Here is a 23,123-nt window from a genome sequence, read left to right as displayed (position 1 = left end):
TTATCGTATGTCTAACCTCATTAAATCCAAACATACATGGAGTCGTTGAGGTTGAGCTTAGAAATTGAACGAGACATACATGTGTGCCTGCCATCAAATTGCTGATTACCAAACACCAAGAACTTTGAATGCATCATAAGATCTAAATTTGTAATCTTGGGAGTGCCGAAGCAGATCAATGTTTAATTTTTCACAGGATATGAAAAGTTGATCTTTCTGATAATAATTTATATAATGATCAAGAATAAAGAACCTTGTCACATCAGCATCTTTTTTTTTTATTTTTTTTGGAGCATACATCAGTCAAAAAGATAAAATGAGCCAGCAGCCACAGAGGTATATTGTTTATTTTTTGAAAAAAATATATTATCACTTCAAAATTCTCTTAAGATCATTGTATGATAACAGAGATAAATCTGAGATAATTATCTACCCATATCAAAGAAGATTAATTAATTCTAGCTTAATTAACAAACCAATTAGCTGCTTGATTATATTTTTTTATAGCAATATAAAAAATTATAAAAAGTTAGTCATTATATATATATATATATATATATATATATATATATATATATATATATATATATATATATATATATATATATATATAACCTTGAAGAGAGTCAAAAAAAAAAAAAAGAGTCAAAATATGTGAATTAAGTAACATCAGCATCTTTCTCTCAGCATACATGAACAAAACAAGAGTCAAAAAGACACAAAATGACCAAGGCCTTGAAGGGACATAATATATTGTTCATGCCTAATAATTAGGGCTTAAAAAACCCCATCAGGGTATAAACTTTTGCTAATTGATAACAAACCTAAGCATATTTTCCCTGCTTTCAAAAAATATATATATATATTCACATGCAGGTAAAAGAAGAGACTCCATATGTGATGGTAATAACAATATATATAATGATTAGGTGTAAAGAACCTTGTTACACCAGCATCTTTCCCTCAGCATACATGAATAAATCAAGAGCTGAAAAAGTTACAAAATGACCAAATCCACAGAGGCCTGGAAGAGAGTCATGGTATTATATTGTTCACGCCTAATAATTAGGGGTTAAAAAACTTAAACAGGGGATAAACTTTTGCTAATTAATATTTATGAATGAGCTAAGCATATATCCCATGCCTTCTCAACAGGACTGCTCCTCCTGTCACCTAAGTTTGACCGGTGAGTGCTCATTGATGCTTTTGCTTTTTGTTGTGGTCACATGTTGGAATATTATTTAAACGCCGGGCAGTATGCTTAGAGAAAGTGTTGATCTCTTGTTCTTGGCACACTTTTCTGGTCTGATCCATGTTTTCTATCAGGACAAGCAACTTCATGACCATATCTAATTGCATTTGTAGCACAATTTATCACAAGAACTAATAGTTGAAAGACTTTGAAACCCAAGCAAGACCATGTTGTGGATTTCATCTTCTAAATTGTTGCAAGATATTTATGGAATATCCCACAATGATGTCCCAGTGGCTTCATAAAGAAAAAACCGATGGATCTTGAAACGAAAATTTGCAAGGGACCCAAAAAGATGAACTTTCTTTTTTTCTTCCCATTGTTTAGACAATGACATCATCCAAATCCTAGATATGAGAGAATCCATCATGTATTCCATGATCACATGCCAAAGTGGCTTTAAACAGGACTTTTGCAGTCACCACCTATGTCAAACCCATCCACCATCCCCCCAAAAGGATTCATAAGATGGAGAGCCATGGATTCCTCTTTGTTTTCTACTGCCCAAGCAACTCCTTTGCCCAAGAACAAAAGCTCCAAAATGGAATCTAAATAGGTGGGGATGCTTCTATCCACAGAAAGCTGGCAAAATTTATTCTCTGAGGTGCATTAGTTATGGATAAACAATGCAAAAGGAGCCTCCCTTGCACTCATTCAAACATCAGGCCTGGTGATTGATACCCTACATAAAACTCGATTGTCATCTTCTTCCGTACAATACTTTTCAAGCCATAGAAGCTTGATATTGCACTGTTTGATCAAGCCTATCTGGTACCAAAATGTGGATGCCTATCTTTGGGTTGGGGATAGAGTTCAAGAAAAGTAGGAAAACTAGGATGCCTGTGGAAGCAGAATTAAAGGTCTTGGTCATGTTCCAAGATGGATGTGTCCACATTCTACTTGTCCTCTCGATAAGATGTTAGAGAAGGCTCCAAACCCTGAGAGTTTATCATACAGTAAGCTTCAGATCTCTACCTCACTAATATCATATTAGAATGCATATGCTTGAATGCCAATATGAAAAAAATAAGGTGGTGTTTTAGTGGGCTGCTTAATCCAGGAAAATTGCACAAATGACAGAAAATACTAAAGAACTCACAGCACAAAGGTAGAGAGGGTTACCTTACCAAACAGTAGTCACCGGTGTGATGGAAGTCAAATGGCGCGGGAGATTGTTCAGGAACACACAGTCCCCTGGAAATGTTCAGTATGCAGAACCCAAAGTGTAACCGATGAGATATTTCATATGGATTGTGTCAGAGCACTAACATGTTAATGCCTTTTGTTGCCAATAATGTAGGACTGCAACTCATCTGCTGCTAATTTTCCACCAAGCAAGCGCATTGCTAACTGCATCTGCTTTCTGTGACAATGATGAACACAAATGAGGAATATAACGTGAATCTTTAATCAATAACCTTATGTTCTAAATCAAGACTAGGATTCTCAGAAGCGTGGTAACAAAATTACATTCATCAAGCAAATAACTATCCAAATGCAACAACATGAGAAAACATGAGAATAAACAATTAGGTGAAGTTCCTGACACTTGTGGTGGTAAATATCAAATACAGTATAAAGTTCTATAAAAACCCAAGGATAATAACATAAGACTTAGAACCAATAGGGAATGACAAATACATACACGGAAGCTTGGAGAAGTAATATATGAACACGAGCATTCCTCACTTTGCACAAAAGATTAATCCAGATGCAGGTTTATCCACTAACTTATGTCCAGCTTAGACTGATCAATGAGTCTTTTTTTCACCAGAAGGTCAAGAAAGACAGCAGCATACACAGTTTTGTTCCTGATATACAAACTTCAACTAATTCAACTAACTATTTCCTTCTTCTGATCAAAGTTCACCACAGTTCAATGCTTCTTTTCTTCTAGCCTGAATCTGAGACATGAATTAAATGATCAGCAAACTAAATAAAGGAGTAGGCCCGTTTAAAGAGGATGCCTTAGTCCAGCTTTTTCTTAAAGCTTGTGAGATGTTCCTCTGTGCCTTCTGGAAATGCACATGGCAGGGGGATGGCACTAAGCTCCCAAAAACTGGCTTACCACAAATAATTGATCCACTTTGTCTACAGCTGTTGTAAAAAATTATCATAAAACAAAAAGCCATAAGAGGAAATCCATGATGCCAAAAGCTCTTAAAATAGTAAATATCTTGTTAGAAAACTACTTATAGTACTACTGATAATAACATGACTACCTTAATTTCAAATTTCTGGAGTCCAATAATATGTTCTAAAAAAGGCAGCTATATCTTCCTAAACATTCACAAACCACAGGGGTATATTAACTTCCCAAATCCAAAGCATACTAATAATAATGTACATCAACAACTGGTACTGAAACAACGAAGATTTCTATTATTCAATTGAGAATATTACAAGTGATATATGACACTAGTTTGTTGTATACTTCAGCACAATAAACCCTTCTCTCAGAGTAGAAAAATGCTGCACACGCATTCGATCCTCCGGTTTGGCCAGTTCTATGAATCATCAAATGTACCCATAGTCATGTACCTATCTATTGAGATAAGGTGGACCACTTGACAAATCGTATCTTGTTGAGTTCTTTGTTTAAGATTGAATAAAAGCATTCATTACTTTTCATTTGTAACAAGCATCATGCGTCATCCTTACCATATGAAAACTCAGAAAATCAAGAAAAGTTTACTGCCCAACTCTAAGTCAGCTGATGCTCCTGAATATCCTAATCGATAAACTTCCCCCTAAGAGACTGAGCCTCCTTATCTACAATCCACTCACTTAGTATATAATGCTAGACAAGTCCACTACTAACAATTTAGGCTCAAGCATATTGGATCATGTGGTACTAGGACCATTATTTCCAAATCTTCGTGTTGACATATTTATTGGGCCAGATCACATAATTTGTATCAGAGCATCTCTGTAGGGCACTTTATGTGGTCTGAGGCATGCCAAATTTAGAGTTACCTTGTGCAAGCTCAGTTGGAGTTTTCTCTGGCCTAGAGAACTAACAGAATTCTAGAGGTGGATTCTAGGGTTGATGTATTGGGTCTTGTCAAGGACATCGAGCATTTTAATGGGGGTGATTTTGATTTCCCAATAGTAAAATAGATGTGAATTAGAATATAAGACTAGTTAGATCTACTACTATTAATTTTACTTAGGCATTTTGATTTCAATGATTCTAGATGTATTATATCCCAATTATAGGTTAGTCTGCTAGACTAGGTCATGACACCACTTGGTAAAATGTTATACAACAAAAATACATTGTGAAATGCAAAAGCAAATACATTCAACATAGTTCTCCCTTTGTATTCTCTTGCATTCTAAGTCTAAGATTTAAAATAAGGATCCCAACAAATAAGAGCCTGCATATAAGCATCTCTCCTTAGATAGCCCCTCTAAACCTTCGTTTCTACAAATATCTTCTTATTATTCAATAGGATAAGCACATAGCTAAGCTTTATTCGTCATATTGTTTTGCCATTTTTTAGAATACTCTTCCAGCTAAGACTTCAGGTTAAGCCACAGGTTCACAACCGTATACTAATTGTGATGGATGCCATTAAATATGAACAAGCCATAACACTATTGAGTTGAAACCAAAAAGAAAAAAAAAAAAGATTCTGTAGATTTGGCAATAATTATTAGTTACAAAAACTAGAAGAAATAGATATGGAAGAACTAGTCATAGACAAAATGTCACTTCAACCATTATGTCTTTGTTTTCATGTGATTAAAAATTTACTCATAATAATTATATTAGGGTTATTCTCTCAATGAACTAGTCTCTGTTACTTCTTATTATTGTTTTTAAATAGTTTACATCTTTTATATATTAGTTACATAATTTTCATGAAAATTTAGATGTCTTATAGAAATAGATCTCTAGAATGATTAGTATGCCACAAGGATTAAAGCACCATCAAAAGAAAATCTAAGTTCAACAATCTCACAGCTTCATCGTAAGAACATAAGTCCACATATACAGATGTTGAAGTCCATACCTCTTAGTGACATGAGCACAAGCCTTGTACATAGTTTGCTTCTTATCTAAGGATGAGAAAACCTCAGCAAGGGCATCGATTTGCTTGCAACCTGGAAAGCCACGCCTGCCGTTACACGGGGACTGGGGATGCCTGCAAGAATTGCCTATTATGTGGGAATTAGTATCCTGGAATCACCTTGGCTAATGAATCGATAAGTGACTCTCATTATAAGCTGCAGCAAGTTAACATTTTAAGCTCTCATGGCTAACGAACAAATCAGGGCACAGACGACTCAATTGCTTCAATGGCGAATGTAGCATGTCCAGATCTTAAGCTTTGTGTCCTTCTATCTAGTATGCTGCACATGGGGAACCAGTATACCAGAAGAAGTAAATGTAAGTCTATCTACAAATGCAAATCTGCACGGTATTATTATCTTATTCAGAATTCAGAAACACTTATGTTTATCATCTATGTTCATTTGCATCAGTTTCCATCCGTGCTGTGCCCGAGGAGATGAGTAGTGGAGCATCTAAGATGACATGAACAGAAACAAGGCAGAAGCAGAGGGTAATCATCAAGGAGAACAATTTGTTGCCACCAAAGATATCCCCAGCTGCATAATCCATCGGCTGCATAATCTAACAGTGCAAGCCACTGCTTGGGCCCAGAACTTCAGCCTTGCTTTAACTTCTTCAGGTTGGTCACCTGGAAGCATGAAAGAGGGTAAAGATGAGAGAAGCTATTTTCATTGTCATCCAATGAAATGAAGGGAAAAAGAAGATCATGGCATGATAAAAAAGCAGAGACTAACAAACAGAAGAATAAAGAACATGATGATTGGATGATGGAGCTAGTTTTTTTGCCTTGTTGCTTAGCATCACAACAGTGCAAACTAGACAATAATTTGATGCAGGTTGAGAATGAAAAAAGGCATGATGATTTTCTTTTATACTAACCGCCGGCAAATGAGTAACACTGTGAAAACCGAATGGAATGTAAGAATGCCATGATATTGCTCCAATGTATATTGTGCATCAACAAAATTTTCATGTACCAGTATGTTGCACCCTCCAATCATCTTCTACATCTAAAATATGTACTAATGAACTGTATAAAATTAAATAACTGGTAAAGGCCATGCAACAAAAGTTGGTAGAAAGGAAACGAAGTTAATAGCAGACATGGAATACTTGCCAAAAAAATATCCCTAACCAACCAAAAACCAAAACAGAACAGGCTTGAAGAGAGCAACAGTTTATCTAAGGCGTCAACTAGCCTAGTTGGTAAAGACTTTGACAATAAATCGTTAGGCTCGAATCCCACTTTCATCACTTACCCTATGCAAAAATAAAAAAAAGTAATTAATTATTCAAGCCTAATAACTCTATAATTTAGGAACATGGTTCAAGTTTTCTCTGCAATTTCTCACGAATTTATCATAAAAAATCTGCCCCAAACCCTGAACACTAATCGACTCAATAAAAAATCTACCAGAAAAAGCAACTACTTCTAAACATCCTCCTTTGGTAACCAACGATCCTATAATCCTTTAAAGATCAAAACCCGAAATGCTAGGTATCACTTCACATTTCATCTATAGATCACAACCACAAGGGTCTCTTGATCTCCCAATAGAGCAAACAGCATTAATCTATCTACTAAATAGGTAAAATATAAAAGGCACTTGATGATTGATAACCAACACAAGGGTTTCCCGAGTAAGTAAACAACATTAATCAATTTTGTTGCTGCAAGATCTCAACCAACACAAACCTTCGCGTGCTGGACTTGGAAAGAAAGAAGAAAGAAGATTCATCTCACCAGGACCGGAGATCTTCCAATTGGCAATAGGAGACGAAGCGACGGTGGCAGTGCTAGTTTCCAACGACCGGCTCAATGAGAAGCAGAGCACGAGAGCAGGCAGCGTCTTGCAGAGCTCCGGGATCTCGTCGTAGGTAAACCCGAACCCCAGGTCCAAGCACGCCTTGAGCTCCTCCAAGTCGTCGTCGGTCAGGCTCCTCGCCCTCCCCACGCCGTTTCCGCCCTCGGATCCCTGATCCGATCCCTCCCCCGCCCCCACGAAGCATTCCAAAGTAACGCCGTTGGGATGGCTCCTCCTCGGCCACGCCGCCTCCCACCCCTTGCAGTTTCATTCGCTCTCCCTCTCCTCCAACTCTCGAGCCCTCCATTGGCCCGCCTTCGCCAACTCTTTTTCCAAGCGATAACTTCCCATTCTCTCTCTCTCTCTCGTTGGCGGGAGCTTTTAAATGCGTTTTGTGACGAGATGATGTCATGATGCACGACATGAAATGGAGAATGAGTCTTACCCTTTGGCTTTTCCGGTCTCGCCGATCCGCGTGCAATGGACTCACCGTGGGGACCACTTGTTGAACCATTCGTTGCCTGGTAAATTCGTACGACGGAGCAAGATAACATTGGATTATTGTGGATCCATTTTTGCGAGTAAATATACATATGTAATACGTTTTAAATCAAATTAAATATTCGTATTTGGAATTAATACCGGATAAAATAAAGGACGAATTTTCAAAATAAATTTCTAATTTTGAGAATTTCTCACATGACTGCTTTGATTGAACTTCAACAACTACCTCATCTCTCCTTTATCCCATTAGACCTATTGATCACGGCTCTCGCGTGAGAAAGGAGAGAGCGTGAGGATTATGTCACTTCTACCAACTCTACCGTTATGCTCCTTGCTTGTAGCTCTCGCAACTCTTCCTTTCTTGCATGAGAGTTGCGAGTGAGGAGTGTAGGGATGAGATCAACAAATATAGTGGCGACTCTTGTGTCCCATGTTTCCTCACATGAGAACTGCGAGTGACCAGCCTGGTAGGGTAGGGCAAAGGAGAGCAGAGGCAACTATTGGGTCTAGCGAGAGGGAGGCTTCTGTCATTGGTCATCGCCACACGTGAGCACACTTGCATCGCAAGCGACGAGCATATGTTCAAGGTAGAGAGGGGTGATCTATGGAGTAAAGGCATAGTCAGAAGTTGGGTGGAGAGTGATAGCCAATAAACGTACAATGATTGTTTAAAAAAAAGAGTGCTATGAATAATAAGGTCTTCTTTTTTTCAAAAGATATGTATAAAATTGATAATAATATAAAAAAATACATATGATACTTTAATATTTCTTTCGAAAAAAAAGTATACTTTCATGTACCCTGAAGAAGTGGACAATACTATGTTATTTCCTCTGCTTATATTGGTATTATTTACTTTATTTGTTGAGAAATTCATTTTGATCATGGAGTAATAGATTTGGATATATTATCCAAATGGTTAACTCCACTCACAAACCATTTCCATCCAAATTCGAGAATTTATAAAAGTTAAGATGCTTTTGCAAAATTCTTAAAGTTAGTGTTTTTTTTCTGAAAATTTACTCTCAAATAAATAAATATTTGAGCCAAAATTAGAATAAATTCATCAATAAAAATAGATTGAATACATAATAACCTACACATTATGATTCTATAGGAAATAAAGAATATAATTAACCCAAAGGACCTACTCTATGATTAAAATTTAGGAATAAAAATAAAGAAAAACTTGTAGGAAGATATTAAATCTTGAAGTTGATTGGTTATGTATTATTGGAGTATTTATATTGTATATTAGTAACATCTGGACATTGCTATATGTTAACAACTTGATGCTGTTGATCGGAGATCGAATGACCTAGTACTATCCCAAATATGCATGGTCATCCTGGAAGGTTCTCCCAAGGTGAGATGAGAGAGGGTTTGTATGGGAGGCGACGAGGGCAGCTTCGAGGTGGCCTTTAAACTTTTGTGGTTGTCTTGAGACGAGGCTTATGTGAGCTCGATCTCTCCAGCATCGTGCATCATAGATTAGTGTCAGAGGGTTCCTGACGTGACTTATTTGATGTTCGGATTAGTTTTTAAGTAGAAACTATAACTCTTTTTGGGACTTAGAGTTTGGTCCTCATTCGAGTATCAAAGATCGATTTTTATACCTGTGGAGCCAATAGGATGGGACCGTGGACAATAGGGACTGCTTGTACATCATTCTATGACGCATTCATATAGATAACCATTTATTACAGCCCCCGTTAGCACGGATCGACTCGTGCAGTTTCCTACGATGCAAGTTGACTCATGCAGGTAATATCCTGTTGCAGGGTATTGCTTGATAGCCTCGATCATTTTTCATTTATAGTAGATATCTCATGGTGTCGATAACTTCCCTTTTTTTTCGCTTAATTTAATTTCCACCAGAATAGTAGATTTTTGCTGCAATGGAAGCAACCTTCTTGATCGTAATTAACTGATTTAAATTATCACAATCAATGCGTTGCATGCTTTTTTTTCTTCAATTTTGTCTATTTTTCTATGAAACTATATTTCTCAGAAGCTCTCACTGCAAGCAAGCTTGTACCTTTCGGTGCTTTAATATTCGAAAAGTCGGAGGAATCTTTGATCTGTTGATGAACGCTGCAGCGTTTCTTGTTCCCTCCAACTGTTTATTCTCCCTTTTGTATCAGTCTCAATGCAAATAGGTGAGATTTCTGAGTCTTCGTCTAATTGCATGTTGGACCACATGATCTGCATCAGCCATGCAGATCTAATCAAGCAATCAGTTTTCTGTATTATACGTCCATTTGCAGTACTAATCTCACTGTCTGCAGATTAAGAACGCAATGTCTTTATTCCTGAACTCAAACCACAGCAAGTCTAAGAATCTGATGCAAGAGTAAAGATAAAGGCAGCATAATCCTTCTTTGGCTTTATCCTTGGGAGTCATGTGTTCATCTTTCTTGCAGAACAATCGATCCTTAAAGCTCATTGCGTCCATATAAGCTGAGGATTACTTGGGAGAGCTGCAAAGAGACCAATCGGTAGAAATCAAGCAAAAAGATCGAGAAAATGCTGCAAGATTGCTGGGACAATTTGCGCCAAAAGGTCATTCACCACCTCAATCTTTTGGCCGGATATGAAACTCAACCTGTCCTCAGGGGAGAGGTCGTCGTCTACCGGACCTTCGGACGATCCAATCCTGCGAAATCGACTGCTATTAGTCTCTACAGCATCACTCGAGCTGATGAGAGTAAGCGATCTCAGTAGTCTAATGGACATGTAACGAAACTTGCAGTTCTGCTACTCTTGTGCTATAGACACAGGTTTCGGCAAGCTGAGCAGGGAGGCAAGCCTTCGAAACGGCAAGAAGACGAAGCATGACGGCGTCGAAACCACGACCTACGACGTCGTCTTCTACCTCGAGGCAGATTTCGGCACTCCTGGAGCGATAGCTGTGAAGAACAGGGGACGGCGTGAGTTCTTGCTCAAATCTGTCACCTTGGAGGTGTCTGAGAACCGCTCTGTTCATTTCGACTGCAACTCATGGGTGTATCCAATCATCAAGACCAACGTCGATCGTTTGTTCTTCGCCAACACCGTAAGTTGTTCGGTACCGTTGATCTGCGCCATTGCTACTGCTAGACCAGTATCTCTGCATCATCATCTCGCCATCCATGTGTTCGATCACAGAGCTACCTGCCAAGTCAGACACCAGCAGCCCTGCAGAGCCTCCGGCAAGAGGAGCTCGCTAGTCTCAGAGGGAACGGAAGAGGGGAGAGGAAGGAATGGGAACGCATATATGACTATGACCGCTACAATGATCTGGGAGACCCAGACAAAGGACTTCATCATGAGAGACCCATACTGGGAGGAACAAGGAGCTACCCATACCCTCGCAGATGCAGAACAGGAAGACCCCTTAGCAATCAAGGTACAGCGTTCTCTCCAAGTTTTGGTCACCTTCTTGATGCCAATCCCCGTCCATACTTTACCATAAGTTTATGCGCTGAGTTCTTCTCTAAGATCGGGCGACTGAGACTCGCAAGAAAATCATCAACTTGGACTTCTACGTCCCTCCCGACGATCGTTTCAGCCCCGTCAAGCTTTCGGAGTTCATATCGAATTCCATCCGAGCCATCGTGCACTTTGTGATCCCCGAAGTGAAGTCAGTGTTCGAAGGATCTATAAGGAACTTCGAGTCGTTTGGGCAGATGAGGAAGGACCTCTACAGCAGTCATAAGAGAAGCATCCTTGAGGGCGTGGTAATGGAGAAGCTGAAGGCTCTTGTTCCTGAAGAGTTCATCAAGGAAGTCGTTCGTGTAGTGAAGGAGAACCCATTGAAGTTCCCTATTCCGGAAGTCATCGCCAGTGAGCCAATTACACTATCAACCAATGTTAGGTTCTGGCAGGAAGTATCTAATGTTTGCTTTGTTGCATTGTAGCTGATGAAAACGCATGGATGAGCGATGAGGAGTTCGGGCGGGAGATGCTTGCTGGGCTTAACCCGGCAGTGATCAGATGCTTGGAGGTAGGAAGAAAAAGATTCAATCTTTGCATTTAGTAAACCGTTCTTTAATCCGGACAAGATTTAATGCAGAGATTTCCACCTGTGGGAAGAGGAGGGAAGGTTAGTTCGATCACAGCTTCGCACATCGAGAAGAACCTTGAAGGTCTGAGTGCCGATCAGGTGAGAGCTTCTCCTCCATCTAATGTTACAGCTCGTTGAACACGAAGGACTGAGCAAAATGATGAAGGTTGTTCTTCTTGCAGGCTGTGGAATTACGCAGGATCTTCATTCTCGATCACCACGACTACATAATGCAGTACTTGAGGCGCATAAACAAGCAAGGGGTGTGCGTATACGCATCTCGCACTCTCCTGTTCCTACGCCATGATCAAACCCTGAAGCCTTTGGCCATCGAGCTAAGCTTACCTGGTGACGGGAAAAGGGCAGAGATCAATCGGGTGTTCTTGCCGTCAAGCCAGGGAGGTGAAAGAGCGCTGTGGCAGCTCGCCAAGACTCATGTTGCCGTGAACGACTCCGGCCACCATCAGCTAATCAGTCACTGGTGAGTTGACCTCAAATCTAAAGCTGTCAGGTGCTGCAGTGAGCAAAGCTTCGTTCGTGTCCGTGTAGGTTGCATACCCATGCGGCAGTCGAACCCTTCATCATAGCTACGAGAAGGCAGCTGAGTGCCATGCACCCCATCTACAAGTTGCTCGATCCACACTTCAAAGACACCATGCACATCAACTCACTTGCTCGGAGTATACTTCTGAACGCTGGCGGCATCCTCGAGATGACGATGTTCCCGGGCAAGTTCGCCTTGGAGATGTCCTCCGCCATCTACAGGAACTGGCGATTTCGCGAGCAAGCCCTGCCTTTGGATCTTCTAAAAAGGTGATCAGAGATCCATTTGAATCGCCACGATGTCGAGCTTAATTCGTTGCTCGGTGTCAAATTTCTAGGGGCATTGCCTTGGAGGACCCCGGCGAACCCTCCGGCGTCCGGCTTCGCTTCGAAGACTACCCCTACGCCATCGACGGCCTCGACGTGTGGGTCGCGATCAAGACGTGGGTCACCAACTACTGCGCCTACTTCTACCCCGACGACCGCTCCGTCGCCTCGGACGTCGAGATCCAGTCATGGTGGCACGAGGTCCGCACCATCGGCCACGGCGACAAGCGCAACGACGAAGACGGCTGCTGGCTTCCTCTCGACTCCGTCGCCAACCTGTCCCAAACCCTGACCACGCTCATCTGGATCGCGTCGGCGCTCCATGCGTCCCTCAACTTCGGCCAGTTCGCCTACGCCGGGTACCCTCCCAACCGACCGACGCGGTGCAGGAAGTTCATCCCGCACGAGGGGACGCCGGAGTTCGCGGAGTACCTCCGCGACCCCGACAAGTACTTCCTTGAGATGGTGCCGGACCGGTTCACGACGACGCTGGGGCTGGCGTTGATAGAGGTGCTCTCCGGCCACACCGCCGACGAGGTGTACTTGGGCCAGAGGGCGTCCTCGGAGTGGACCGACGACTCCCACGTGCTCCACATGTTCCAGCAGTTTGGAGATGACCTCCGCAAGGTGGAGAAGAGGATCGAGGAGAGGAACGGCAACCGAGGGTTGAAGAACAGATGCGGACCTGCTCAGGTGCCCTACACGCTGCTCTATCCCGACACTTCAAATCTTGGCGCCGAAAAGGGGGTCACAGGAAGAGGGATCCCGAACAGTGTCTCGATATAGCATCTCAAGCGGTCTTCCTTCTCTGCTGTCACATGCTTGGATTTGATGCAGTGGTGTGTTTAGATCTTTCCTTTGATGCAGTAATGTTTCCAGGATTTATTGTGCACGTATGTGTTGTTTTGTTTATATACCAATATTAAACCTCTCTCTGTTTGATAACTATTGCCATATTTAGTTCCTCCATGGATTGATTGTCAAGACCACAAAAAACGATAATAACTATAATAATAACTGTAACCACCTTAATTTCCTCGTGGCCACTCGAGTGGTTTGGGCAATGGAGATGACTCCGACGCCAACTGTCTCTGTAGGGATATGCTTTTCTTGCCACCACCTAAATAGCATCCTCCTCTATATCCTCTCGGAGAAGCGCATCTCCCTCCTCTTGCATTTACGTTGGCTCGCTCGCTCCTCATCCTATTCCTCCTGTTGCTGGTTCAAATTGGCCGCGAAGGTGCCCGAGGACATCTGCTTCCTCCTCCTTTGGAAATCCACCATCTCATATTTCAGGTGCCGGCCGCGAGACTGGCGTCGTCCGCGACAGGGATGGACCCGTCGGAGCTCAAGCGGGTCTTCCAGATGTTCGACCGGAACGGCGACGGCAGCATCACGAAGAATGAGCTGCAGGACTCGCTCAAGAACCTGGGGATACACATCCCCGAGGAGGAGCTGGCGGCGATGATCGAGAAGATCGACGTGAACGGGGACGGGTGCGTGGACGTGGACGAGTTCGGGACGCTGTACCAGACGATCATGGGCGAGCGGGACGAGGATGAGGACATGCTCGAGGCGTTCAACGTGTTCGACCAGAACGGGGACGGGTTCATCACCGTGGAGGAGCTGCGGTCGGTGCTGAGCTCGCTGGGCCTCAAGCAAGGGCGCACCGTGGAGGAGTGTAGGAAGATGATAAGCAAGGTGGACGTGGACGGTGATGGGAAGGTCAACTTCAAGGAATTCAAGCAGATGATGAAGGGCGGAGGGTTCGCGGCCTTGAGTTAGTAGCAGCCTCATAGTGGGAGAAGAAGAAGAAGAAGAAGAAGAAGAAGAAGAAGAAGAAGAAGAAGAAGGACGAAAGAAAGCAGAGAGTGACGGGGAGGTTGATGCTCTTCACGCACAGGGTTGCAGACACTGCTGAGGAATTTGGAATTCAATGAGAGAGAAGGATCGACGGGACAACAAATCAACCTGATTAATTTGGTAAAGGGGTTTGACTTTATTCAGCGTTTCTTTCAACTGCCTTAATGTCAATCTTTTTTGCTTAGCTTTGACATATGTTTCCATACTTTTGGGTATGACAAGATTCTTCGTGTATTGCACATCCCTTGTGATGGATGATTGATAAAAGTTATCATATAAGCTTCATAAAATTCAATCTATTGTGGCAAAATCATCTCCTTCAAAATCTGCAACACAACAAAATGAATCTATATGTTTACCAAAAACAGAAGATGGGAGAGACCGAGGTCAAGCTCACAACCGAGTTCTTCTACTCGAGGGGGGTTAAGTCACCCTCGACAAATTTCAGGGGTGACGTGATATCACGGTGATCCTGGGTCCCACATAAAAGAGTCGACGTAACTCGCTTTTTCGATCGGCAGATCAATTAGCTGCTTCGATCCTGATCCGACCCGATAAGAGTATACGGAACCAATGTATGTTTCGGATTAGGTGGTACACAAACCCGACCCGGTACGATGACCGCTTGAAAGGGTGGGAGTGCTCATCGCGGCCCGAACCCAACTCCCAAGCCCTCAGACGCGGGCGGCGCATCCCACCCGTGCGGCCGCTGCCGCCTCCGCGACAATCCTCCGTATCGATGGGAAGCCGCTCACTGATAGAAAGATGGAATCTGTCTCATCTCCTGCACTGTGTCTCTCCTCCGATCCCGACCTGCCATCCTCCTCTTATTTCCAGGTTAGTTTGATCTCCGGCTCTTCTTTCTGCCTCCGCTTTGATCCCTACGTTCTCTGAACTCTGCTCGTGATAGGTCCCGCACCATCCTTGAAGATTTTGATCGAGGGGGAAGAATCACAGGTTCCCTGCCGCCGAGGCTTTGGTCAAGTGCTAGCCCGAGAAGGTAATAGTTGGAAACATCTGTTATGCTATTGGTTTCTTTTAATTTAGTTTGCTTTTAGTAGGACTTGTTTGTTTTCTTGAATTCAGTCGTGGTCCATATCACTTGGAATGGTTCTCCAACATTTTATCCCCAATCAGTACTATCTCCATCATCGTCGCCATCTAATAAGTATTTGTTGTTCTGTCTTTTTGAAGGATTCCGCACATCCATCTCAACATCGTCATCATAATTTTGTACATGTTTTAGTTTTGAGTTGTCCGACATACGAGTCCATCTGTAGCATTGTTAAGGCTATCTGCGTGTTATTGATTTATCCGGAGCAGAGATAGAATGTTAGAAACTACATATCTAGTATTTGTTTGACTTTTGTTATTCACTTTCATAAAACTAGCATGAAGAACTGATAAAAAGGGCCTTTTTTAGTTTCTGGTGAAATAGTTGGAGCAGTTCTAACGATTTCCTTAAGGTTTCTAATCAAAGTTTGGTAGGTGGACTGCCAGAATTGTGAATGGTTTTTATGCTGGTGGTTTCCGAAATATTCACACCAGTCAACCACTTAGCAATACAGGCCAGGTTGTAATGGATCCTCAAAAGGATACACAAAATGTGGTACCTGTTAATGACCATAGCACCACAAAAGTAAAGAGGAAAAAGTTGAAAGGCAGAAGAGCTGTTGTAAAGTGGCTCAAGTTCTTTAGGTGGAAGAAGAAAAAGGAGTATGAAAGAATGACCGCTGAAGAGAAGATATTATACAAAATGAGAAAGGTACACCCATTGTTTTATCTTTGCTTCATTCTGTATGATATGTACAACTTGAGAATGATTCAATATTTGCATCTTTGATTTGTTTCACATAATAAGATCATCTGATTGGTTAACATTTAGTATGATTATCGAATTGGTTAACTATTAGCAATAAATGTTCGTGCCTTTTTTATAAATAGAACTTCAACTTGACACTAATGTATTCTTTGGATAATCTGTCCTCTTAATCTTGTTGCAACATATCTTGCTGTGTCACTCTTCTGTAGGTTTGTATGGTTGTAGCACATATGCCAAATGTGTAGGTTGTAGCACATATTGCAAAAGTTCACTTTCCCTATTGATGTAGTCGATAAGCAGCAAAAGAAATCAGCACGAAGCTTTTTGCTTAATTTTCTTGGAATTTCACCTTCCCACTTTGACCATCAAAAGCTTTAATTATACAAATCTATTAATTACTAGCATATCCTCTATGTAGATGTTTCTTTTTGTGTTTTCTTCATTCTATATCTGCTGCTTTTTACTGTAGTCATTGTTCCTGCTGTCAAGTTGTGTTTTAAGTCAATTATGACACATAAGAGTTACTCACTTATTATTACTGCTTGCTGATCTTGCGAAAGAACATTTTTTCACAACTATGGTTATTTGGTTGCAGAAAATTTTTCTCAATCAAAGTCCTTAGGGTAATATCTCAGAATGCTCTATATGATTATTGGCCTGACTGACCACTATATAGTCTTGTGAACTGCCAAACCTCTATGTCCTTGCTTCTGCTGTATTTTGCTGAAAGAGTTATCACTAAATATGCTGTGCAGTCATCATTAATTCCATGCACGTCTCAAGAATCTACTTTCTTGCCTATTTGATCCATAAGCCTGTAACGAAGTCACCATTTTGGTTAGCTGCAAGTTGAAGTATGTAATATTTGTTTAGTCACATAAGGTGCTTGGCTTGTACTAACAAACTTAATTCATTACTTCATACTTCTGTGGTTCGTATGTTAATCACCATCATCAGAAGCATGCAGATTTCTGTGTTGATCTTTTTTATGCCATGTTCTTTTATGTGGATAATTACATATGTTGCTGCAATCATTTTCTATTCACCTGCAGTGAACATTAATTTCACTATAATAGCTTATGAGCATTAAAATTTAAATGAAGTTGGAGCACATGGTTCTTTTTTCTTTCTTGAAGAAAAACGTTTTTTTTATTCATTTAATTTTGTATTTGATGCTCGAGTATAATGCTAGTCATATAGTGGACAAATAATACTCCTATGTTCTTAACTCAAGATTCCTTACCTTAGTTTGTTTGAGTCACAGATTGTCAACTAATCATCCTGCAATGCTTGTGCAATTGTTTCAGATTGTTGTTTCTCTAAACTAAGTTTATGTTGCTTTATTTTGTTATGCTCAAAATATAAAGGGATTCTAGGTAATTCTGACTATTTTATCATTGCTAAAAGGCTAAAAGAAAGGAAGAACGGCTTGTTGAGGCATTGAAGAAAATTGAACCTGCAGACTCATCAGAGCCTACCCATGACCCAGAGATACTTACTCCAGAAGAGCACTTCTACCTCCTCAAGATGGGTCACAAATGCAAAAACTATGTACCCGTTGGAAGGCGTGGTATTTTCCAGGGAGTGATTCTCAACATGCATTTGCACTGGAAGAAGCATCAGACATTGAAGGTTATCGTGAAGACATTCACCCCAGAGGAAGTTCGTGAGATTGCAGCAGAATTGGCTAGATTAAGTGGAGGAATTGTGCTTGATATCCATGAGGAGAATACAATTATTATGTACAGGGGAAAGAACTATGCACAACCACCAACGGAGATTATGTCCCCGAAGGTTACTCTTTCAAGAAAAAAGGTATGCCTCTTTCTCTGACAACTTGTTAACTACATGTGATGTATATCATTTGCTTTCTTCTTTTTAAACTGTCTCATTATATTTCATTCAGGCCCTTGATAAGTCCAAGTATAAAGATGCCTTACGGGCTGTCAGGAGGTATATTCCTAAGCTTCATCAAGACCTTGGTGATCTACAAGAGCAGATGAAAAGAGAGGGAGAAAGTAAAAGTAAGACAACTGAAGAAGCTGTTTCAAATGCTGTTGATAACAGAATAATTTCCGATTGCCAAATGAAAAGCTCTGAGGTGCTTGATGTACTAGAAGATGGAAACAGTGAGCCAGTTGAAGATGATTCGTTGATGGAATCAAGTTCTTGGTCAGAGACGGAAGATCTGTCAGACATGTTTGAGACAGATTCTGATATGGAGGTGATGGAGAAATCAGAGTGTCCTCTGTATTTAGATGAAGTGGAAAAATTTCCATCAAATATTGATGAGGAGCCAAAGGATTTTGAGGAGCATCTACGTCAAATTGCTGCTGCCTCAAAGCGGATTGACCTTTCTACTAAAGATGTAAAACTGGCTGACTTGGATGCCGTTGATAAGATTTTCTTAAGAGCCAGCTCCTTATTGAAGAAAAGAAGATAATGTACAACCTGAAGTACATGGTTATTCCATTATTCTTCTTAAGCATATCATTTGGATTCCTTGTCCATCATACTTAGCTCTGGAAAATCTTCCGAGATGTACTGCACGGATACTCCCTTAATATGTTTAGTATTGATTTTCTCATTGTACGTCCAATTTTCTGAGAGAAACTAATTAATTTATTTTACCTACGTAAACATTAAATTTTAGAGGGCTTGATTCTGATACTTCTTGTCCAGATATATATAGATACAGGAAACAAATATATTCACATGTCCAACCTGTGTCAGGTATTTTCCATAAACAGATACCAAGTTTCAATCCTATGTTTTTCGGAGAACATTTGATCTTACGTGCTTTTCAATCTTCACCAGGTTAATTCTTGGTGGTTTCCCCATTCTGCAGGAATTAGGTTGGAGAAAAGTTCTTTGGAGATGGTCATTACTTATATGCAAAATGAACATGCAAAGCAATGCAGTGTTTGCGGCTAGTCACATTGTTGCTATCTGCTGAGTTTGCTGGTTTCTCATGAATATGGCATTTCTCATCTTGTTTGAACAGGATCTTTATGCCCAAAGCACATCGGCTTTCTAATATGATGTGCAGCTGCCTTACCTTAACTCAGGAATACTTGTAAGTTGCTTAACTCAGGTGCTGTTGCTCCAATAAGAAATATGCTTACTAGTTATACATGCTAACTGCAGGGATGCTTGTTTGCTCCGCTCGTTTTGTCTCACATTTGTTCTGTTTTTATTTGGCTATAATGGATAAACTTTTTGGATCAACATGCATGCAGTTTTGTCGTTTCCTATTCTGAGGCTTTTATTTGTTAGCATCTTTGTTAATGTTCCTTATTCCAGTTGGTAACCAAAGGCTGCTTTGAGGTTCCGTATTAATGTTGGAAGAACTAACCAATGAACCTAAGGTTTACTATTTTGGGTCAGTGACTCTAACATAGATGGTAATCTTCTGAATGCTACAATCTATTTGGGACGTATCATGATGGAAGAAGGATAAACTTTGAATAGGAGGATAAATTATAACGATTAGAAATGCCAATAGCAAACGAAAATCACCTTTTAGCATGTGAAATTAAGCTTTATTAAACATTTTAAATCTCCATGAGCAGATTCTGCAAATAATAGGGCTCCGTGCGCATTGCAGCTTTTGGTTTATTATATCGATTTGTTACACTAGTAGTGCATGCAGGTGCTTCTAGCAACCAGGAGGGACACCATGTCAGCATATGCAGCATGAGGTCACGAGTGTAATATATCTTACAGAATGAAGATGATGCCATGATGGATTACACTATAATGAATTCTAGGTCAGAAGAGGGAATGAATTGTGTTACGATCTTAACTAAGCAAACAAGTTAACAGTGGCTCTGGACCCTGGAGCTGATGTTACTTCAACCAGCAGATACAGGCAGCAGCAGCTCCAGAAAGTAATCCACTTTCTCTTTCACTGTATTTCCAGTATATTGATCATAAACTTCTAATTTTATGGTCTTCTGTTTGAGTTTGCTGGTGCCCACAGATCAGCACCATTGCTTTGGGCAATCTTGAGTGTGGAGGCTACTGGCACAAGACACAGGCCACGGCTTCTGAGGCTGTAACATTCTCTCTCCTACAGTCACATCATAAGTGATAGCATGTCAGTAAAAGAGTTCAAAAGCTGCATTCCCTTATCGACTTCAGGATACAACTGAGGTACAGATGCTACTGTTGGATTATCTATTTATGTGATTTTAATGTTTGCTTTAGCCATTTTTTCTGTCTTGCACTGTGACAGAGGGTATGCTGTTTCTATGTTTTGCTTTTGCATATACAATCTTGGTACTTTAGCATGAAAGATATCAGAGCTTAGTTTTAGAAACAGAAGACATTGATCTATTCTCTGGGGTGATCAGAGAGAACTAGTTGATTAAAATTATGACTCACCTCCACTGTCTCAATCACTGTTGTCTGAAGATATGGAGCACTCAGCACCTGCAATTTACAGAGCTAGATGAAATTTTTTGTGGTAAACACAGCTAGATGAACCCCTTAATCGTTCTAAGCAGTCCGCAATCTAAATTTAGTTGAGCTACTCTGGTTGAGTTTAGTGAATAGGAATGCTGAATGATAGGCACAAAGAAGGGTCCAAGAGTGGGACCTGGACTTGATCATGTAGGAATTTAATATAAGCAGTGGCCTCTGAGAGAACAGATGCTGTATCTGACTGCATCCACAAAATTATTCTGTTAATTGACTATTCGATAGCAATCTTGAACAAGAAAGGCAGGTAAAGAGAGTAGCACTGCACCCACTAGAGTCAAGTTCATGTCTGCCTACCTTTCCAAATGGTGACACTAGCTGTTGTAGCTTCGCCACTCGCTCTCCAATCTTGTCCTTCTTTTCCTGATTGCCAATCTCAAATGATCATTTCTGTTTCATTCCTTTGGCTGTAAGTAGGCATCAGTGTCATGGGAGGAAAAGAAGACGGACCTTGGTGGAGATGTTGGCTCCTACTCCGGCTCCACCACCAGCCTTGAGCCTCTTCTCCCCACTGCTGTCCCTTTGACTTCTTGGCGGCCCGCTCACCTTGCTGGGAACAACAAAGCCATCATGGCTTCGTCGTTTGTGATCCACCATTTCTGTCATCATCATCTTCCTCTTCTTCTTCTATCTGCGCTATCGTGTTGAACAAGATAGTCTACTGTTAGTTCTATGGTGAAGAATGTGCAAGCAGACATACTAGTTTTAAAGTTGTAAGATATCATCACGAGTGGCCCTCAATTTTATGGTCTGTTTATGGTCTGTTTAAAGTTGCAAGACAAAATGGAATAGATCTGTTTATGGTCTTGCTGCGTCCTGCTACTCTATTGCAGTTGTCTCCTTGTCTCTCATGTTCCTAGACATTCTAGCACAGGCTAAACTCCACCCAGAATCTTCTGTCCTCCTCAGTTTGTTTATTTGGCTCTATTATTGATGCATTTAACCTTCTTCTCCTCCTCATAGGCCTGAAAACTTTGGCAGGGCATAAACCAATAAGCCAAAGAGACTATATTGACTAAACTTGTACCAAACCCCAGAAGGCATACCACATGGAAGGGCCTAATCTTATTTGAAGTGTGGCTTGTATCAGCTCAACTTGCAGAACTTCAACTGGAACCAGCCATAAGTAGAACCAACTTCCATCAAGATTAAGCTGACCAGGTTTTCTTGTCTGCTCTAATATCATCTACTCTTTTATATATATATATATATAATTTTCTCTTCGGCTAAACCACAAGTCATCTAAAGGTTTAAGATTGTAAACTAGAGTTATTGTAGATTGCAGTGGCATCTTTCTAGATATTGGCACTCTTGGTCCCATTTCGTACAGTATAAAGGTAGCCTTGAGTCTTCTACCCTTGTTTAATGTGCTGAATGCTGCAGGTGTACGTTCATGGACAGCTCTTATCAACAGTAAGCTTTTTAGTATAAGCTGTAGAAGTACAAGGAAGTAGTCGAGTAGTCACTGTCCTGTTATCTATACCACCTGTCCTAACAGTTGATACAAACTGTCCCGAGTTGTAGTTATCATCCACAATCACACCTAACCTGACTTATTTAATTTTGCAGACTAACAACTCATACCGTTGCACCAAAATTTAGCAGGTAGTGACTACGGATGAGGTGATCGCCGGAGATCTCAGTTATGAGCTCACAAAAGAGAAAGTGAACCTACCAGGAACCGAGGAGAAAATCTCTGCAAGATTGATCAGCAGCGGCACGAAGAATCTCGCGATCGAAGCCGTTGGAATCTGCTCACCGGAGACGTCGTGATCTCAAAGTCGCTCTTGCACTGGATCAAAACGAAGTGATGATAGAAAGAGAGAGAAGAGAGCTTCTGGTAACTACTGAGGGTTTAAGCATGAGGAGAAGGATTGGCACATCTATATAAACAGAGAGCTGAGGCAGTGGCAAGAAGTCTTGTGGTGATCGGAAACGGAGGAAAGAGACCTTCATGGACTTTTGTGACAGCTAATATCCAACCCATGAGAGGGCCCCTCATCTCTGCAAGGGTTGATGTCAGCCTCTTAAATCCAGTCTTACTCTTGAACTCTTCATATCTTTGTCTGCCACTGGAAATTGATAAGATGATTCCAAATCTTGTTGCAGGTTAGACCGAGCCTTCTGAAGAGGCTTGTCAGGGGTTGATAGCATCAAAACCAGCATTCTGATACGAGTTCGAACTGCTGTAGCTGGCACATTCCACAGTGTGGATCATTGGATTTGCCTAGGTAGTAGAGGCAAAAGATTGTGCTACATATTTAATTAGAGGAGGTTGGATTTATTGATTTATAACAGGATCGTACTAATCGTGAAATTTGAATCGATTGGAGGTGATTTCTTTCGATGCATGATGCACAAATTACGGGAGAATATGTAATGATGCGAAAGATTTCATT

The 23,123-nt window shown here is 41.0% G+C and overlaps 4 protein-coding genes across 18 annotated transcripts; 3 read left to right on the top strand and 1 right to left on the bottom strand.

Annotated features, from left to right (window-relative positions):
* Positions 1–10,051: 10,051 nt before the first annotated feature.
* Positions 10,052–13,502, top strand: LOC103973030 (linoleate 9S-lipoxygenase A). Of its 3 annotated transcripts, none has more exons than XM_065092530.1 (9): positions 10,052–10,349; positions 10,423–10,697; positions 10,790–11,030; positions 11,123–11,467; positions 11,542–11,627; positions 11,697–11,786; positions 11,870–12,168; positions 12,237–12,500; positions 12,569–13,502. In XM_065092530.1, exons 1-9 carry the CDS (start codon positions 10,169–10,171, stop codon positions 13,341–13,343), a joined length of 2,556 nt encoding a protein of 851 aa, XP_064948602.1. In that variant the 5' UTR covers positions 10,052–10,168; the 3' UTR covers positions 13,344–13,502. The 3 variants fall into 3 exon arrangements, with proteins under 3 accessions (XP_064948602.1, XP_009385766.2, XP_064948607.1); XM_009387491.3 differs by having other exon boundaries at positions 10,417–10,697; XM_065092535.1 differs by lacking the exon at positions 11,123–11,467 and having other exon boundaries at positions 10,417–10,697.
* Positions 13,503–13,720: 218 nt separating this feature from the next.
* Positions 13,721–14,464, top strand: LOC135612584 (calmodulin-like protein 3). The gene has a single exon (XM_065109045.1). The coding sequence runs from the start codon at positions 13,890–13,892 to the stop codon at positions 14,340–14,342; it is 453 nt and encodes a 150-aa protein (XP_064965117.1). The 5' UTR covers positions 13,721–13,889; the 3' UTR covers positions 14,343–14,464.
* Positions 14,465–15,070: 606 nt separating this feature from the next.
* On the top strand, positions 15,071–23,075 carry LOC135586912 (uncharacterized CRM domain-containing protein At3g25440, chloroplastic-like). Of its 12 annotated transcripts, none has more exons than XM_065092484.1 (10): positions 15,071–15,257; positions 15,331–15,420; positions 15,909–16,185; positions 17,650–18,057; positions 18,149–18,831; positions 18,925–18,975; positions 19,091–19,318; positions 19,895–20,397; positions 22,330–22,742; positions 22,834–23,075. In XM_065092484.1, the coding sequence occupies exons 1-5, from the start codon at positions 15,160–15,162 to the stop codon at positions 18,683–18,685; spliced, it is 1,410 nt and encodes a 469-aa protein (XP_064948556.1). In that variant the 5' UTR covers positions 15,071–15,159; the 3' UTR covers positions 18,686–18,831; positions 18,925–18,975; positions 19,091–19,318; positions 19,895–20,397; positions 22,330–22,742; positions 22,834–23,075. The 12 variants fall into 12 exon arrangements, with proteins under 12 accessions (XP_064948556.1, XP_064948548.1, XP_064948537.1 ...); XM_065092476.1 differs by having other exon boundaries at positions 19,060–19,318; XM_065092465.1 differs by having other exon boundaries at positions 18,925–19,318.
* LOC135598539 (transcription factor bHLH153-like) lies at positions 19,816–22,541 on the bottom strand. Of its 2 annotated transcripts, none has more exons than XM_065092505.1 (6): positions 22,400–22,541; positions 21,175–21,360; positions 21,022–21,087; positions 20,843–20,908; positions 20,629–20,676; positions 19,816–20,314 (listed from the first exon to the last, which is right to left on the bottom strand). In XM_065092505.1, exons 2-6 carry the CDS (start codon positions 21,334–21,336, stop codon positions 20,189–20,191), a joined length of 468 nt encoding a protein of 155 aa, XP_064948577.1. In that variant the 5' UTR covers positions 21,337–21,360; positions 22,400–22,541; the 3' UTR covers positions 19,816–20,188. The 2 variants fall into 2 exon arrangements, with proteins under 2 accessions (XP_064948577.1, XP_064948584.1); XM_065092512.1 differs by having other exon boundaries at positions 21,175–21,355; positions 22,400–22,539.
* Positions 23,076–23,123: the final 48 nt, after the last annotated feature.

The sequence above is a fragment of the Musa acuminata genome, chromosome BXJ1-2 (genome assembly GCF_036884655.1).
Source record: "Musa acuminata AAA Group cultivar baxijiao chromosome BXJ1-2, Cavendish_Baxijiao_AAA, whole genome shotgun sequence".
In the NCBI taxonomy this organism is placed as follows: Eukaryota; Viridiplantae; Streptophyta; class Magnoliopsida; order Zingiberales; family Musaceae; genus Musa; species Musa acuminata.
The sequence above is the reverse complement of the archived record's forward strand: the minus strand, read 5'-3'. Positions and strand labels throughout refer to the sequence as shown.

Bases quoted from the DNA above. Each gene is read 5' to 3' on its own strand.
- LOC103973030 (XM_009387491.3), top strand. From the start codon at position 10,169: ATGCTGCAAGATTGCTGGGACAATTTGCGCCAAAAGGTCATTCACCAC. The intron at 11,787-11,869 runs GTGAGAGCTTCT...TTCTTCTTGCAG, and splicing joins AAGGTCTGAGTGCCGATCAG to GCTGTGGAATTACGCAGGAT. The intron at 12,169-12,236 runs GTGAGTTGACCT...GTGTCCGTGTAG, and splicing joins CATCAGCTAATCAGTCACTG to GTTGCATACCCATGCGGCAG.
- LOC135612584 (XM_065109045.1), top strand. From the start codon at position 13,890: ATGGACCCGTCGGAGCTCAAGCGGGTCTTCCAGATGTTCGACCGGAAC.
- LOC135586912 (XM_065092484.1), top strand. From the start codon at position 15,160: ATGGGAAGCCGCTCACTGATAGAAAGATGGAATCTGTCTCATCTCCTG. The intron at 15,258-15,330 runs GTTAGTTTGATC...TGCTCGTGATAG, and splicing joins CATCCTCCTCTTATTTCCAG to GTCCCGCACCATCCTTGAAG. The intron at 18,058-18,148 runs GTATGCCTCTTT...TATTTCATTCAG, and splicing joins TTACTCTTTCAAGAAAAAAG to GCCCTTGATAAGTCCAAGTA.
- LOC135598539 (XM_065092505.1), bottom strand. From the start codon at position 21,336: ATGATGATGACAGAAATGGTGGATCACAAACGACGAAGCCATGATGGC. The intron at 21,088-21,174 runs GTCCGTCTTCTT...ATTGGCAATCAG, and splicing joins GAGCCAACATCTCCACCAAG to GAAAAGAAGGACAAGATTGG. The intron at 20,909-21,021 runs GTAGGCAGACAT...TTGTGGATGCAG, and splicing joins TAGTGTCACCATTTGGAAAG to TCAGATACAGCATCTGTTCT.